The sequence below is a fragment of the Nerophis lumbriciformis genome, linkage group LG11 (genome assembly GCF_033978685.3).
Source record: "Nerophis lumbriciformis linkage group LG11, RoL_Nlum_v2.1, whole genome shotgun sequence".
In the NCBI taxonomy this organism is placed as follows: domain Eukaryota; kingdom Metazoa; phylum Chordata; class Actinopteri; order Syngnathiformes; family Syngnathidae; genus Nerophis; species Nerophis lumbriciformis.
This window is the reverse complement of record NC_084558.2, coordinates 27,783,497-27,798,556: the sequence shown is the minus strand read 5'-3', so window position 1 is coordinate 27,798,556 and position 15,060 is coordinate 27,783,497. Positions and strand designations below refer to the sequence as shown.

The 15,060-nt window shown below is 43.5% G+C and overlaps 1 protein-coding gene across 2 annotated transcripts; it reads right to left on the bottom strand.

Annotated features, from left to right (window-relative positions):
• Positions 1 to 658: 658 nt before the first annotated feature.
• Positions 659 to 13,348, bottom strand: plekho1a (pleckstrin homology domain containing, family O member 1a). 2 transcript variants are annotated; one of them, XM_061966961.1, is made up of 10 exons: positions 13,283 to 13,348; positions 12,640 to 12,789; positions 10,199 to 10,339; positions 9,495 to 9,599; positions 9,315 to 9,410; positions 8,957 to 9,250; positions 8,791 to 8,888; positions 8,558 to 8,714; positions 2,883 to 2,995; positions 659 to 2,809 (listed from the first exon to the last, which is right to left on the bottom strand). In XM_061966961.1, exons 1-10 carry the CDS (start codon positions 13,307 to 13,309, stop codon positions 2,167 to 2,169), a joined length of 1,824 nt encoding a protein of 607 aa, XP_061822945.1. In that variant the 5' UTR covers positions 13,310 to 13,348; the 3' UTR covers positions 659 to 2,166. The 2 variants fall into 2 exon arrangements, with proteins under 2 accessions (XP_061822945.1, XP_061822946.1); XM_061966962.1 differs by having other exon boundaries at positions 659 to 2,806.
• Between the last annotated feature and the right edge of the window lie 1,712 nt (positions 13,349 to 15,060).

The following is a 15,060-nucleotide window of genomic DNA, read 5'->3' as shown; positions in this document are numbered from 1 at the left end:
AGCTAACAACAACACACACACACAAGAAAAGGAGAGTGATGCAGAGGTTTAGAAGAGATGCTGCAGGGCTTTGACTCACAATGAAACAACACAACCCTCCCCCAACACACACACACACACACACACACACACACACACACACACACACATGGCCTAATGAGAGAACAAACTCTTAACACTGACCTGGAACATGTAGGTGCGTGCGTGTGTGTGCGTGTAAATAAAATATGTGATGGTGCTGATGATGCCACATGCAGGGAAAGAATCAGTGTGAATAATTTAGACTTTCCTCATGTGAACATGACTGCTTCATCTCACTAAAAACATGACCCCGTAAGCACGCTAACGCTGCTAATGTAGCAGCTATTTGTAACGCTTCATTTGCTCATTGTTTGTGACGTGTTGACACTTGCTGTGATTGACAGCAGTATGATGGTCACATGACGAACACTTCCTGAATTAAGGGAAGTGACTCTTTTACCACACACACATAGTTCAGTCATCAAGAAATGTGCACACATGCATACATAATGACACACGCAGTGTGTTTGAGGTGTAATGGAGCGATGTTGCTTGTCTGGCCTACATCTGCTACTCTGCTCACTGACCTGCACACGTGTGCATGCGTGTGTATGTGTTTAAAGCAAAGAATCATTCGTTCAGTTTGGCGAGTTATTTATTGTGCATGTCGTCCAAACAGGAAGTCACGTGCAGCCATATTGTTCACAGAAAAAGACCAAAGATATTTTTTTCATGTTACACACACACACGCACACACACACACACACACGCACACACACGCACACACACGCACACACACACACACATGCACACACATGCACAACCGAGGAACAGGAAATGGTGCTGACATCAGAAATCAGTGCTAATACCTCGTAACATCCCATATTTTTAACAAGTTGTGTGCTTTGGTTGTTGGTGAAAAAGATGCACAGGAAAGAGAAGAAGACCTCAGCCAAGGCGTCCGCATATCATTAATAGTCTGAATGCTTTTTATTGGATATTTGATTGTTTTGTATTTGCATAAAGACGTGTCACTGACGATGGTTGCATTGTTGTGTTGCTCGGCAGGAGAGTCACGATTCAAGTTTTGAAATTTGGGGATGAAACTTCGCACGTCTTTGGTGACATCATCGATCCTTAGAAGAAGGAAGGTAGTAAACAAAACAATGGCTGCCTCAATTGGCGCACTTCCGTACAGTACGGAAAAATGCAGTGCACTGTCAGTACCTGGATGTTGCGCTCAAAATGGTGAGTGAGCGGTGATTGAAGTATTTCATTTTATCAAGTGCAAAAATGTGTTTTGGCAAAATGCACTGTTTGGCACTGTCAGTGCCCGGATAGAGCACTCAAAACAGTCTTAAGTGCACAGTGCTGGACACTCATCAATAGTTACTGTGTCGCAGACTGGCAGGTACTAACAAGAGTGTTGCAATCCACCATTAAAAAGGAGAGAAGGCGGTAAATACTGCGATCGTCATTTTTGCTAAGTACGCAACAAGAGTAATCGCTTTGGGACAGCACTACACCGTCAGTACACAGTATACATATTTTGGTCTGCTAGTAGGTGTGTAAGTGCATGATTTTGAACACAGCCCTAGTTTTTTTAAGTGTATAAGTGCGTTCACACTGAGGTACAGCAAAATGCAGTGCATGGTGAGTACCCGCCGGATGCTGCACTCAATAGACTCACTAGTCTTGACTACATAGCAGAAGGGGAGGGACTAACTCCAGTGGTTGCAATTCACAATTGAAAAGGAGAGAAGTAGCAGGTAAGTATTGCAATCACTATTTCCATTAAGTGTGCAATGGAAGTGATGGATTTGGAACAGCACTACACTGTCAAAATGTGCGCCCTGAGGAAGTAAGTACATACTTATTGAAGTGTACAGGCGGAAGTGTTCCATTTGAGACACAGCCAATGAATGACACTGACGAAGACATGTTGCTGTTATTGCTTATCTCCCTGATGGTCCTAACATGTGGACGATTGGAGGACATCGTTTCCTGTCTTCCCTGTTGAGTCAAGTAGAAAATTGGAAAAAACGTTTAGAAATTGCTAGAAAGACAAGTGCAGTTGTGCTTCTGCAGCCTTCAAAGCCGCGCTGAGCGTCACAGTGCTCAAACAGTGAAATGTTCAAGTCGGGATTAGGGAGACTCGTCCTCGGGCGACGTGTTCGGCGTTGCTACGTTGGCTTCCACTGTGGTCGCGCGGGTGACCTCGGGCGACGTGGGCATGGAGTTCATCTTCTGGTAGGTCTTCCTGCGCTGGCGTCGCAGCGTCTGGCTCTGCAGCTCCTTCACCTCCTGCAGCACCTCTTGCGCCTCCTGCCAGGACGACATGGCCTCCACTAGGAGGCGCTCCGCCTCAGCGCGCCTTCTCTCTAGCCCCTCCTCCTTCAGAAGGGAGGGCGGCGGGGACAGGCGTCGACTCATGTCCCGGAATTCAGACGTGCTCTCTGAGTTTGGCTGACTAGCACAGGACGACTCATCGCCGCTGTGGAGTGAGGACGACTCGGCTGGCCAATCAGCTGCGATGGTCCCTGGGCTTGGGACGCATGGGGGAGACTCCAGAAGCTTGGGTGCCTCATCCATGTTGGGGCTTTCTTTAGGTTTGGGGGAAGTCTTCCGGCAAGGAGACTCAATGGCTTTAGCGGGCGAGCTGGACCCTCTAGAGCGAGACGAGTCAGCTCCCTTGCATCTGTTCTTCCTGCCTTTGGACCGCCGACACTCCCTCCCTCTGAGTCGGGGTGAATCGCTGCTCCTGCTCCGCGGCGACCCCGACGACCTGCTGATGGACACGCAACAACGTCGGACGCCTGTCCTTGCCCACATACCCATAAAGTCATGAGACACTGTCAAACCTGGAATGAGGCGAGTCTGCACCCCTGAGGTGATGAAGACGAGGGGACTCCACACTTTTTACCAACGACCAGCTACCTCCTCGCTCGCGCTCGACTTTGGCCTTTTGCAGCTCCTGGCAGACAAAAGGCACACAATTGTTTTATGGCAAAAACAAAATATGCACTATTTTCCCTCAAACATCTTTAAAAATTGAATATTTGATGCGAAGTAATTGGGGCCTTAACAAGAAAGATATAACAACATTGCTTTTGATATATTTATATATTTTTTTAACAATGACCGTTTGAAAAACAGACTAAAGGTCTCGGGGATCCAAAAGGGCCCCCACATATCAAACATATATATATATATATATATATATATATATATACATACATACAGTACAGGCCAAAAGTTTGGACACACCTTCTCATTTCAATGCATTTTCTTTATTTTCATTGTCACTGAAGGCATCAAAACTATGACACCTGTGAAGTGAAAACCCTTTCAGGTCTTTCACCTCTTGAAGCTCATCGAGAGAATGTCAAGAGTGTGCAAAACAGTAATCAGAGCAAAGGGTGGCTATTTTGGGGAAACTAGAATACAAAACATGTTTCCAGTTATTTCACCTTTTTTTGTTAAGTACATAACTCCACGTGTTCATTCATAATTTTGATGCCTTCAGTGACAATCTACAATGTAAATCGAAAACGCATTGAATGAGAAGGTGTGTCCAAACTTTTGGCCTGTACTCTATGTATGTATGTATGTATATATATATATCTATATCTATATCTGTGTGTATATATATATATATATATATATATATATATATATACACACATTTTATTTTATTTTCAACTTCCAACTTTGGATCCATCCATCGATTCTAAGTTTTTATAATTTTTTGAACAATGACAGTTTTAAAGTAAAAAAAAACAAAACGCCTGCATGGCAACTTTGTGTTATTAGAGTCAATATTGCAACATTTTCTCGTTACATTACACATGTTTGCTCTTTAATTCCAATTTTTATGTTGTTGTTTTTTTATAATGGATATTATAAAACACGGTGCGGGCTGTTAAAAACTAGCTGCGTGCCGCAAATGGCCCCCGGGCCGCACTTTGGACACCCCTGCATTAGATGCTCAAGACCGAACTGTCTCGGACCAACCTGTTTTCTAATCTCTTCCAGGACAAATGGCATAGAATTAGACACGCTCAAAACCAACCTATCTAATAATTGAAAGTTCAAGACCGACCCGTCGAGGGCCAACATGTAATCTCATCTCTTCCAGAACAAAAATCAAAGATTTAAATGTTCAAGACCGACCTGTCTACGGCCAATGTGTAATCTCATGTCTTCCAGGACAAAAGTCAAAGAATCAAATGTTTAAAACCAAACTGTCTAGGACCAACCTCTAACCTAATCTCTTCCAGGACAAACGACATAGAATTAGACCCATTTAAATCCAACCTATATAGAACCAACCTGTAATCTCATCTCTTCCAGATCAATTGGCATAGCATTAAATGCTCATGACTGAACTGTCTAGGACCAACCTATTTTCTAATGTCTTCCAGGACAAACAGCATAGAATTAGACCCGCTCAAGACCAATTTATATAGAACCAACCTGCAATCTCATCTCTTCCAGGACAATACACACAGAATGAGATGCTCAAGACCGAACTGTCTAAAACCAATTTGTAATCTAATCTCTTCCAGGTCAAACGACATAGAATTAGACCCGCTTGAGACCAACCTATATAGAACCAACCTGTAATCTCATCTCTTCCAGATAAATGGGCATAGAATTAGACCCTCTCAAGACCGACCTGTCTCGGGTCAACCTGTAATCTCATGTCTTTCAGGACAAAAATCAAATAATTAAAAGTTCAAGACCGACCCGTCTAGGGCAAACGTGTAATCTCATCTCTTCCAGGACAAAAATCAAAGGATTAAATGTTCAAGACCGACCTGTCTACGGCCAACATGTAATGTGAAGTGAAGTGAATTATATTTATATAGCGCTTTTCTCTATTGACTGAAAGCGCTTTACATAGTGAAACCCAATATCTAAATTACATTTAAACCAGTGTGGGTGGCACTGGGAGCAGGTGGGTAAAGTGCCTTGCCTCAGGACACAACGGCAGGAACTAGGATGGCGGAAGCGGGAATCGAACCTGGAACCCTCTAGTTGCTGGCACGGCCACTCTACCAACTGAGCTATGCCGCCCCAGATGTCATCTCTTCCAGGACAAAAGCCAAATAATTAAATGTTCAAGACCGACCTGTCTATGACCAACGTGTAATCTCATGTCTTCCAGGACAAAAGGCACAGAATTAGATGCTCAAGACCGAACTGTCTAGGACCAACCTCTAATCTAATCTCTTCCAGGACAAACGACATAAAATTAGACTCAGTTAAGACCAACCTGTATGGAACCAACCTGTAATCTAATTTTTCCAGATCAATTGGCATATCATTAGATGCTCAAGACCGAACTGTCTAGGACCAACCTGTTTTCTAATGTCTTCCAGAACAAACGGCATAGAATTAGACCCGCTCAAGACCAACCTATACAGAACCAACCTGCAATCTCATCTCTTCGAGGACAAAAGGCACAGAATTAGATGCTCAAGACCGAACTGTCTGGGACCAACCTGTAATCTAATCTCTTCCAGGTCAAACGACATAGAACTAGACCCGCTTGAGACCAACCTATATAGAACCAACCTGTAATCTCATCTGTTCCAGATCAATGGGCATAGAATTAGACCCTCTCAAGACCGACGTGTCTTGGGTCAACCAGTAATCTCATCTCTTTCGGAACAAAAATCAAATAATGAAAAGTTCAAGACTGACCCGTCTAGGGCCAACGTGTAATCTCTTCCAGAACAAAAATTTAAGATTTAAATATTCAAGACCAACCCATCTACAGCCAACGTGTAATATCATCTCTTCCAGGACAAACGTCTAAGAATTAAATGTTCAAGACCGACCTGTCTACGGCCAACGTGTAATCTCATCTCTTCCAGGACAAAGGTCAAATAATTAAATGTTCAAGACCGACCTGTCTACAGCCAACGTGTAATCTCATCTCTTCCAGGACAAAAATCAAGGAATTAAATGTTCAAGACCGAACTGTCTAGGACCAACCTCTAATTTAATCTCTTCCAGGACAAACGACATAGAATTAGACCCAGTTAAACCCAACCTATATAGAACCAACCTGTAATCTAATCTCTTCCAGATCAATTGGCATAGCATTCGATGCTCAAGACCAAACTGTCTAAGACCAACCTGTTTTCTAATCTCTTCCAGGAAAAACGGCATAGAATTAGACCCGCTTGAGACCAACCTATATAGAACCAACCTGCAATCTCATCTCTTCCAGGACAAAACATACAGAATTAGACCCGCTTGAGACCAACCTACATAGAACCAACCTGTAATCTCATCTCTTCCAGATCAATGGGCATAGAACTAGACCCTCTCAAGACCGACCTGTCTCGGGTCAACCTGTAAACTCATCTCTTTCAGGACAAAAGTCAAATAATGAAAAGTTCAAGACCAACCCGTCTAAAGCCAACGTGTAATCTCATCTATTCTAGGACAAAAATCAAATAATGAAATGTTCAAGACCGACCTGTCTACAGCCAACATGTAATCTCATCTCTTCCAAGACAAAAGTCTAAGAATTAAATGTTCAAGACCGACCTGTCTACGGCCAACGTGTAATCTCATCTATTCCAGAACAAAAATCAAAGAATTAAATGTTCAAGACCAACCTGTCTACGGCCAATGTGTAATTTAATCCCTTCCAGGACAAAAGTCAAAGAATTAAATGTTCAAGACCGACCTGTCTATGACCAACGTGTAATCTCATCTCTTCCAGGACAAAAGGCACATAATTAGATGCTCAAGACCGAACTGTCTAGGACCAACCTCTAATCTAATCTCTTCCAGGACAAACGACATAGATTTAGACCCAGTTAAAACCAACCTGTAATCTCATCTCTTCCAGATCAATTGGCATAGCATTAGATGCTCAAGACCAACCTATATAGAATCAACCTGCAATCTCATCTCTTCCAGGACAAAACACACAGAATTATACCCGCTTGACATCAACCTATATAGAACCAATCTGTTATCTCATCTCTTCCAGATCAATGGACATAGAATTAGACCCTCTCAAAACCAACCTGTCTCGGGTCAACCTGTAATGTCATGTCTTTCAGGACAAAAATCTAATAATTAAAAGTTCAAGACCGACCGGTCTAGGGCCAACATGTAATCTCATCTCTTCCAGAACAAAAATCAAAGATTTACATGTTCAATACCAACCCGTCTAAGGTAAACGTGTTATCTCATCTCTTCAAGGACAAAAATCAAAGCATTAAATGTTCAAGACCAACCTGTCTACAGCCAACATGTAATCTCATCTCTTCCAAGACAAAAGTCTAAGAATTAAATGTTCAAGACCGACCTGTCTACGGCCAACGTGTAATCTCATCTATTCCAGAACAAAAATCAAAGAATTAAATGTTCAAGACCAACCTGTCTACGGCCAATGTGTAATTTAATCCCTTCCAGGACAAAAGTCAAAGAATTAAATGTTCAAGACCGACCTGTCTATGACCAACGTGTAATCTCATCTCTTCCAGGACAAAAGGCACATAATTAGATGCTCAAGACCGAACTGTCTAGGACCAACCTCTAATCTAATCTCTTCCAGGACAAACGACATAGATTTAGACCCAGTTAAGACCAACCTGTAATCTCATCTCTTCCAGATCAATTGGCATAGCATTAGATGCTCAAGACCAACCTATATAGAATCAACCTGCAATCTCATCTCTTCCAGGACAAAACACACAGAATTAGACCCGCTTGACATCAACCTATATAGAACCAATCTGTTATCTCATCTCTTCCAGATCAATGGACATAGAATTAGACCCTCTCAAAACCAACCTGTCTCGGGTCAACCTGTAGTGTCATGTCTTTCAGGACAAAAATCTAATCATTAAAAGTTCAAGACCGACCGGTCTAGGGCCAACATGTAATCTCATCTCTTCCAGAACAAAAATCAAAGATTTACATGTTCAATACCAACCCGTCTAAGGTAAAAGTGTTATCTCATCTCTTCCAGGACAAAAATCAAAGCATTAAATGTTCAAGACCAACCTGTCTACAGCCAACATGTAATCTCATCTCTTCCAGGACAAAAGTCAAATAATGAAATGTTCAAGACCGACCTGTCTACGGCCAACGTGTAATCTCATCTCTTCCAGGACAAAAATCAAATAATTAAATGTTCAAGACCGACCTGTCTACGGCCAATGTGTAATCTCATCTCTTCCAGGACAAAAGTCAAAGAATTAAATGTTCAAGACCGACCTGTCTAGGACCAACGTGTAATCTCCTCTCTTCGAGGACAAAAGGCACAGAATTAGATGCTCAAGACCGAACTGTCCAGGACCAACCTCTAATCTAATCTCTTCCAGGACAAACGACATAGAACTAGACCCGGTTAAGACCAACCTATATAGAACCAACCTGAAATCTCATCTCTTCCAGGAGAAACAACATAGAATTAGACCCGCTCAAGACATGTAATCTCATGTCTTCCAGGACAAAAGGCACAGGGTTAGACGCGCTCAAAACCGACCTTTCTAGAACCAACCTGTAATCTCATCTCCTCCAGCAGCTCTTGAGCCCGCTGCATCCTCTGAGCGATGAGGCTCTGCAGTTGACCCACCGGTTGCACAGAAGCCCCGCCCTCCTCTTCGGTTGGACACCGGCGAAGAACCGAGCGCAACTCGGAGCGGATCATCGCCGGTCTGGAACAGAAAGGAGGAAGAAGATGCAGGCGGCAAAGGTTGATGTTTTTCCCTGCCGGTGTGGAAACGTTAATACCTGGAAGAGAGGACTTCATCCATCGAGGCGCAGCGACTCCGCCCCTGCACGATGGACTTTTTACCGGGCTGAGGGGTTCTGGACTGATTCTGGAGAACCTGAAAGAAAACAATGGACTCAGATCAACATGGCCTGGGCCAGGCTGACAAGTGGGTCTGAGTCTTACCTGCAGCTGCTGGCTCTTGTGCACCTTGGAGGCTTCCAGGTGGGAATATTTTCCCCAGGATCGCTCACTTCCTCTGGGCAGACTTCCAGTCTTCACCTTGGGCTCCTTGGTTTTGACCCGTAACTTGGAAACGTCTGTACCCGAACGCTGACGCCCTCCGACCACCTGATACGCCGCCACCTGGTTGCTGGAGCCCACACGGAAGCCGTTGTCCCACGAGTCACATTCCGAGGAGAAGCCCTCCTCTTCGGCCACCAGGTCAAGGGTCACCAGGCCGTGGCAGGACGTGGACGCCTGGTGGTCCAAAAGGACAGTGAGTGCCTTAAGCCAACATGTCAGACCAGAGCAGTTGCAGTACCACAGCCATGAGGTGTCCTCGCGTTGGCAGCCGACGTCCTTGCGGTATCTTGGCTCTGTCTCTGGTGGGATGGACCAACACATCCTCCATGGTCACCTGCACAGAGAAGGTCTGTGTCTTTTGCAAGTGTTGTGTACACGTGTTGACTATGTGCGGACATCATCTACGTCTGGCCCACACCTGGTCTAGGACGCGGTTCTTGGCTCTGACGATGGCCACGTTGAGCGCGTGGACCCATGACTCTTTCTCCTCTGGACTCACGGCCAGGAAGACCAGGTTGGGAACCTGGAGGAGGACAAGTGACGTCAAAGTGAGACGGGTTGACAGGGGGAATACTGTCATGATGATGACAACGATGACATCACACAACAAGCAGAGGACTACGTCCTGACGTTCAGCAGGGATTATCCTGCTCCCGCACTGACACACTAATGGGATTCTGTGGATTAAAGATTTTTACAGGGGGGAAAAAACTAGGCAGCGGCCCAGCCAATCAGAGTGTGGCAGCACGTTAAATCCCACCCACCACTCGGGATCAAAATCCACCAATGAGGATTCAGCGAGCGTCAGGCCGGGACGAAGTAAATCTCTTGGAGGACGGACACACTGAAATATTCCACTTTGGTAGTTTTGACATCATCAGGAATGTAAATAAAGTGTCCTCCATCTTGGAACGTGTTGAGGCAGGCCATCTATGCAGTTGTTTAGGGCCACATCCACAAGGGGGGACACATATTTAGAAAGGCCATCAATATAGAGACTTTCAAGTGGCATTTTTAACCTTGGAAGGTACTTTTTTTTTTTTTTTTTTTTATTATATTAAATTCTATAATGGGACAACTACCAAAATCTTAGGGACCACAAAAAGCCCAGAGAAGACTAACCGTGTTTCCGGGCTGCCTGCAGCGAAGCAGAGTGAAGCGGCTGTGGTTCTTCTTGCTGCGACTCTTTGCTTTCCTCAGCTCCTCCGAACGCTCGTAGTCGGCCAAGTCAAAAACTTCCTGCGCCTTGCGCTCGTCCTTAACCTGGGACATACACGCAATGGTTTCGGTCACGCCACACTGATGCTCTCATGTGTTGCTATGGTTACTGTGATGATGCCTCCACATTGCCCGGGGGAGATCAGTGACCTTGTGTGTGTGTGTTACATAACAGGATGACACAACAAACCAGTCAATAATTTGTGACAATATTTGAAAGACACATTGTGTGTGTGATTGTGTGTTAGTTTGTGTGCGTTGGTGTGTGTGTTAGCGAGTGCTTCAGTGTATCAGTATGTATGTTTTCGTGGTAATGTGTTTGTTAGTGTCTGTTTGCTCACACCAACAAACTGTGGATTGGTATAGCAACGTGTTTCAATGTGTAAGTGTGTGCATATGGATGCGGGAGTTTGCGTATCACTGTGTCTCAGTTTGTGTATTTGTGTATCAGCATGTTACCGTGTATGTTTGTGTACATGGGTGTTTGTGTATCAGCGTGTGTATGTTTGTGTATCAGTATTAGTGTATGTGTTTGGTGTGTGTATCTTAGTGTATCGGTGTGTGTTTTGTACCACTGTGTCTATGATGGTGTATCAGTGTGTGACTAATGTTCATTGGTGTCTTAGTGTGCACGTGCGTATGTCATTGTGTGTTTGTGGGCCTTTCATTATTATATCATTGTATGTTTGTGTATTAGTGTCTGATTTTCTTTTGGTTTGTGTCTGTTAGTGTTTCAGTTTGTGTATGTTTGTGTATCAGTCTGTGATTGAGTGTAAGTGTTTGGTGTTTGTGAATTATTGAGTGTGTAATTGTGTTTCAGTGTACGTGTGTGTTAGTGCATTAGTGTTTGTTTGTGTATCGGTGTGTGTGATGTTGTATCAGTGTATGATTTAATGTTCATTGTTGTCCTAGTGTGTGTGTGTGTGTGTGTGTGTGTGTGTGTGTGTGTGTGTGTGTCAATGTGTGATTGTCTGCCTTTGTTAATGTGTGGGTGTTTGTTTCCGTATCATTATGTGTTTGTGTATTAGTGTGTGATTGTCTTTAATTTGTGTCTGAAAGTGTATCAGTGTGTCTTTGTGTATCTGTGTGTTTATTAGTGTATCAGTCAGTGATTGCCTATTGGTGTAAATGTTTGGTGTTTGTGTGTCAGCGTGTGTTTGTGTCTCAATGTGTGTTTGTGTACCAGTGTGTGTTTGTGTATCAGTGTGTGTGTGTTTGTATCAGTCTGTGATTGAATAATGGTGTAAATGTTTGGTGTTTGTGTCTCAGTGTGTGATTGTTTATCTGTGTTGTGTATCATTGTGTTTTTATTAGTGTGTGATTGTGTTTGTATTAGTACGTGTTTGATAGTGTATCAGTGTATGATTTAATGTTCATCTGTGTCTTAGTGCGTGTGCATGTGTCAGTGTGTGTTTGTGTGCGTTTGTTTATCTGTGGAAGTGTGTTCGTGTATTATTGGGTGTTCGTGTATCAGTGTGTGATTGTGTTTTGGTGTTAGTGTATCAGTGCGTGTGAGTGAGATGGTGCATCAGGGTGTGATTTAATGTTCATCAGTTTGTGTGTGTGCATGTGTCAGTGTGTAGTAGTGAATCAGTATTAGTGTATTTTTGAATCAGTTTGTGATTGAGTAATGTTGTAAATGTTTGGTGTTAGTGTGTCACTGTATGATTGTTTATCAGTGGGTGTGTGTTTGTGTGTCATTGTGTATTCTTGTATCAGTGTGTCTTTGTGTTTCGGTGTGTGTGTTTAAAGGTGGATCAGTGGTTGATTTAATGTTCATCAGTTTGCATGTGTGCGCGTGTGTCAGTGTGTGTTGGTGTATCATAATTTGTATCAGCCTCTGATTGAGTATTAGTGTAAATGTTTGGTATTTGTCTGTGTGTTTTTGTGTGTGTGTGTGTGTGTCTGTGTTTCATTGTGTGTTTGTGTGTCAGTGTATGGTTGTGTTTTAGTGTGTCAGTGTGTATGTGATGGCGTATCAGTGTGTGAGTTAATGTTTATCAGTGTCTTAGTGTGTACGTGTGTTTGTTTATCTGTGGCAGTGTGTTTGTGTAACAGCGTGCGATTGTGTTTTGGTGTTTGTGTATCAGTGTGTATGTGATGGCGTATCAGTGTGCGATTTAATGTTCATCAGTGTGTGCGTGCATGTGTCAGTGTGTGTTTGTGAGCATTGGCTGCAGGCTAAGTTGTGTCACATGATCTTTGATTTAGTCGCACGTGTTGACTGTTCATCCAGCAGCCTCTCTCAGTGTGTGTGTGTGTGTGTGTGTGTGCGTGCACATGTGTTTTGTACCGGCATGTACAAGACATCAGAGGAATGAGGTCACATGACCGAGGGTCCTCACCTCCTTGTCAGAGATGAACAGGTGGTCTCCTCTGAGTACCACGTAGCGAGTCCTCCACAGCTCCCTGAAGATCCCTCGTCCGCAGAACTTCCTGATCCAGCCCACCTTCTCTGGCTGCTGGGGGGCTGGATGTCCCGAGTCCTGTGGCCCCTGAGGGATGACATGGATTCACGTGCTGGCATGCAGGTGTGGGTTGTGTTAAGTGTTGCGCCCCCTGCTGGCGGGACCACCCTCACACGACAAGCGACCTACTTTCAAGACGTCACAGCTCATTTAGCTGTTAGCTTAGCATGTTCTCATACATAAAAAAATCTACTTCAAATCCATTTGCAACCTAAATCCACATTTTATTCTAAGCTGCTTTTAAACATGACATGCAGGTATTCAATCAAGTAACTAATATATTAACATAATGATCATATATTTATCACATTACATCATTATTACTATAGCAGTGCGTGTAGATGCACAACAGGACATCAGTCACTGGCCACTTGATTAGGTACACTAATCTAGCGATATAGATGTTTCTGATATTTTGACCCAGCTGGGTGACAATGTTGTCATCTTTGTAGTGCATGCGCGCGCAATGATTGGTGTTCCTAATGAAGAAGATGCTGATGCAGGATGAAGGTGTGCCTACCTGTCCTCCGTGCTTGCTCTTCTTCATGCTCGCAGGATGCCGCTCAGCTTCTTCTTCTTCAGTCGTCTGTTGTCCTCCCTGCGCGCGCGTGTGCGGCAGATGCTCCCCCCCCCCCACCCCCCCCCTTGGCGTGCGCGCACTCGCCACACGCGCACTTTAACCTAGATTCCTATTGCGCAAAATGGCGCCATCTCGCGGCCTATGTTCGTGCTTACGTGCCATAACAAAAGACGCTCGTTATAATTAATGTTTAAAATGTGTTGTATTAACAACGTGTATGTACCATCCATCCATCCATCCATGTGTTTGTACTTTATTGTTTGTGTTAGGTTTTAATTCACACTATTCTAAAAAAAACAACAACAAAAAACAATCTACTCCGGTGCATTTCCAATGCTACTCGTTCATTTTCGTTTTGTTTCGGCAGCCAAACACACTTCCGGCCTGTCAAGCGTTCTGACTATTTTAACCAATCAGATTATGGGGAATTCAAAATGCCCTCTCACTGTAACCAAGGGTCCCACATTGACAGTGGCGTGTCCAGACTTTTTTCTCTTACAGGGTGACACCCATATAACAGTGAGTCCACCCAGAAGCAGCTGGGTAGTACTTTACCACGGTTACCACCACCAAGTATGGAGTGGATTTTCTTGTAAGACCATTGCTGACAATAAACCATATTGCAAAGCATTAAGCTATTACAGTACGTCAGACAACTTGCAACAGTTGGCCCAACATTCAAATAAAGTATGTACATTTTTTTTATTTAATAAAGAAAGATTGTAATATTCATAAACCTTTTATTTACAAAACCCAAACCCAGTGAAGTTTTCTCGTTTTGTAAATAAATAAAAACAGAATACAATGATTTGCAAATCCTTTTCAACTTTAATTCAATTGAATAGACTGCAAAGACAAGATATTTAATGTTCGAACTGAGAAACTTTTGCAAATCATCGTTAACTTAGAATGTAATTGCAGCAACACATTGCAAAAAAGTTGGCACAGGGGAATTTTTACCACTGTGTTGCATGGCCTTTCCTTTTAACAACAGTCAGTAAACATTTGGGAACTGACGAGACCAATTCTTGAAGCTTTTCAGGTGGAATTATTTCCCATTCTTGCTTGATATGTACAACTTAAGTTGTTGTCGTATTTTAGGCTTCATAATGCGCCACACATTTTCAATGGGAGACAGTTCTTGACCACAGGCAGGCCAGTCTATAGTAGCCGCATATGTTTTTACTACGAAGCCACGCTGTTGTAACACATACAGAATGTGGATTGGCATTGTCTTGATGAAATAAGCAGGGGCGTCCATGAAAAAGACGTTGCTTGGATGGCAACATATGTTGCTCCAAAACCTGTATGTACCTTTCAGCATTAATGGTGCCTTCACAGATATGTAAGTTACCCATGTCTTGGGCACTAATACACCCCCATACCATCTCAGATGCTGGCTTTTGAACTTTGCGCCTATAACAGTCCGGATGGTTCTTTTCCTCTTTGGTCCGGAGAACACTACGTCCACAGTTTCCAGAAACAATTTGTATCAGTCCATCCTGGATGAGCTCAGGCCCAGCGAAGCTGGCAGCGTTTCTGGGTGTTGTTGATAAATGGCTTTTGCTTTGCATAGTAGAGTTTTAATTTGCACTTACAGATGTAGCGAAGAACTGTACTTACTGACAGTGGTTTTCTGAAGTGTTCCTGAGCCCATGTGGTGATATCCTTTACACACTGATGTCGCTTTTTGATGCAGTACCGCCTGAGGTATCCAA

Coding starts and splice junctions, on each gene's coding strand:
- plekho1a (XM_061966961.1), bottom strand. CDS start 13,309: ATGAAGAAGAGCAAGCACGGAGGACAG. Junction 9,411..9,494: donor AGAACCGCGTCCTAGACCAG/GTGTGGGCCAGA, acceptor TTCTCTGTGCAG/GTGACCATGGAGGATGTGTT. Junction 2,996..8,557: donor TGGAGGAGATGAGATTACAG/GTTGGTTCTAGA, acceptor TTTGTCTGCCAG/GAGCTGCAAAAGGCCAAAGT.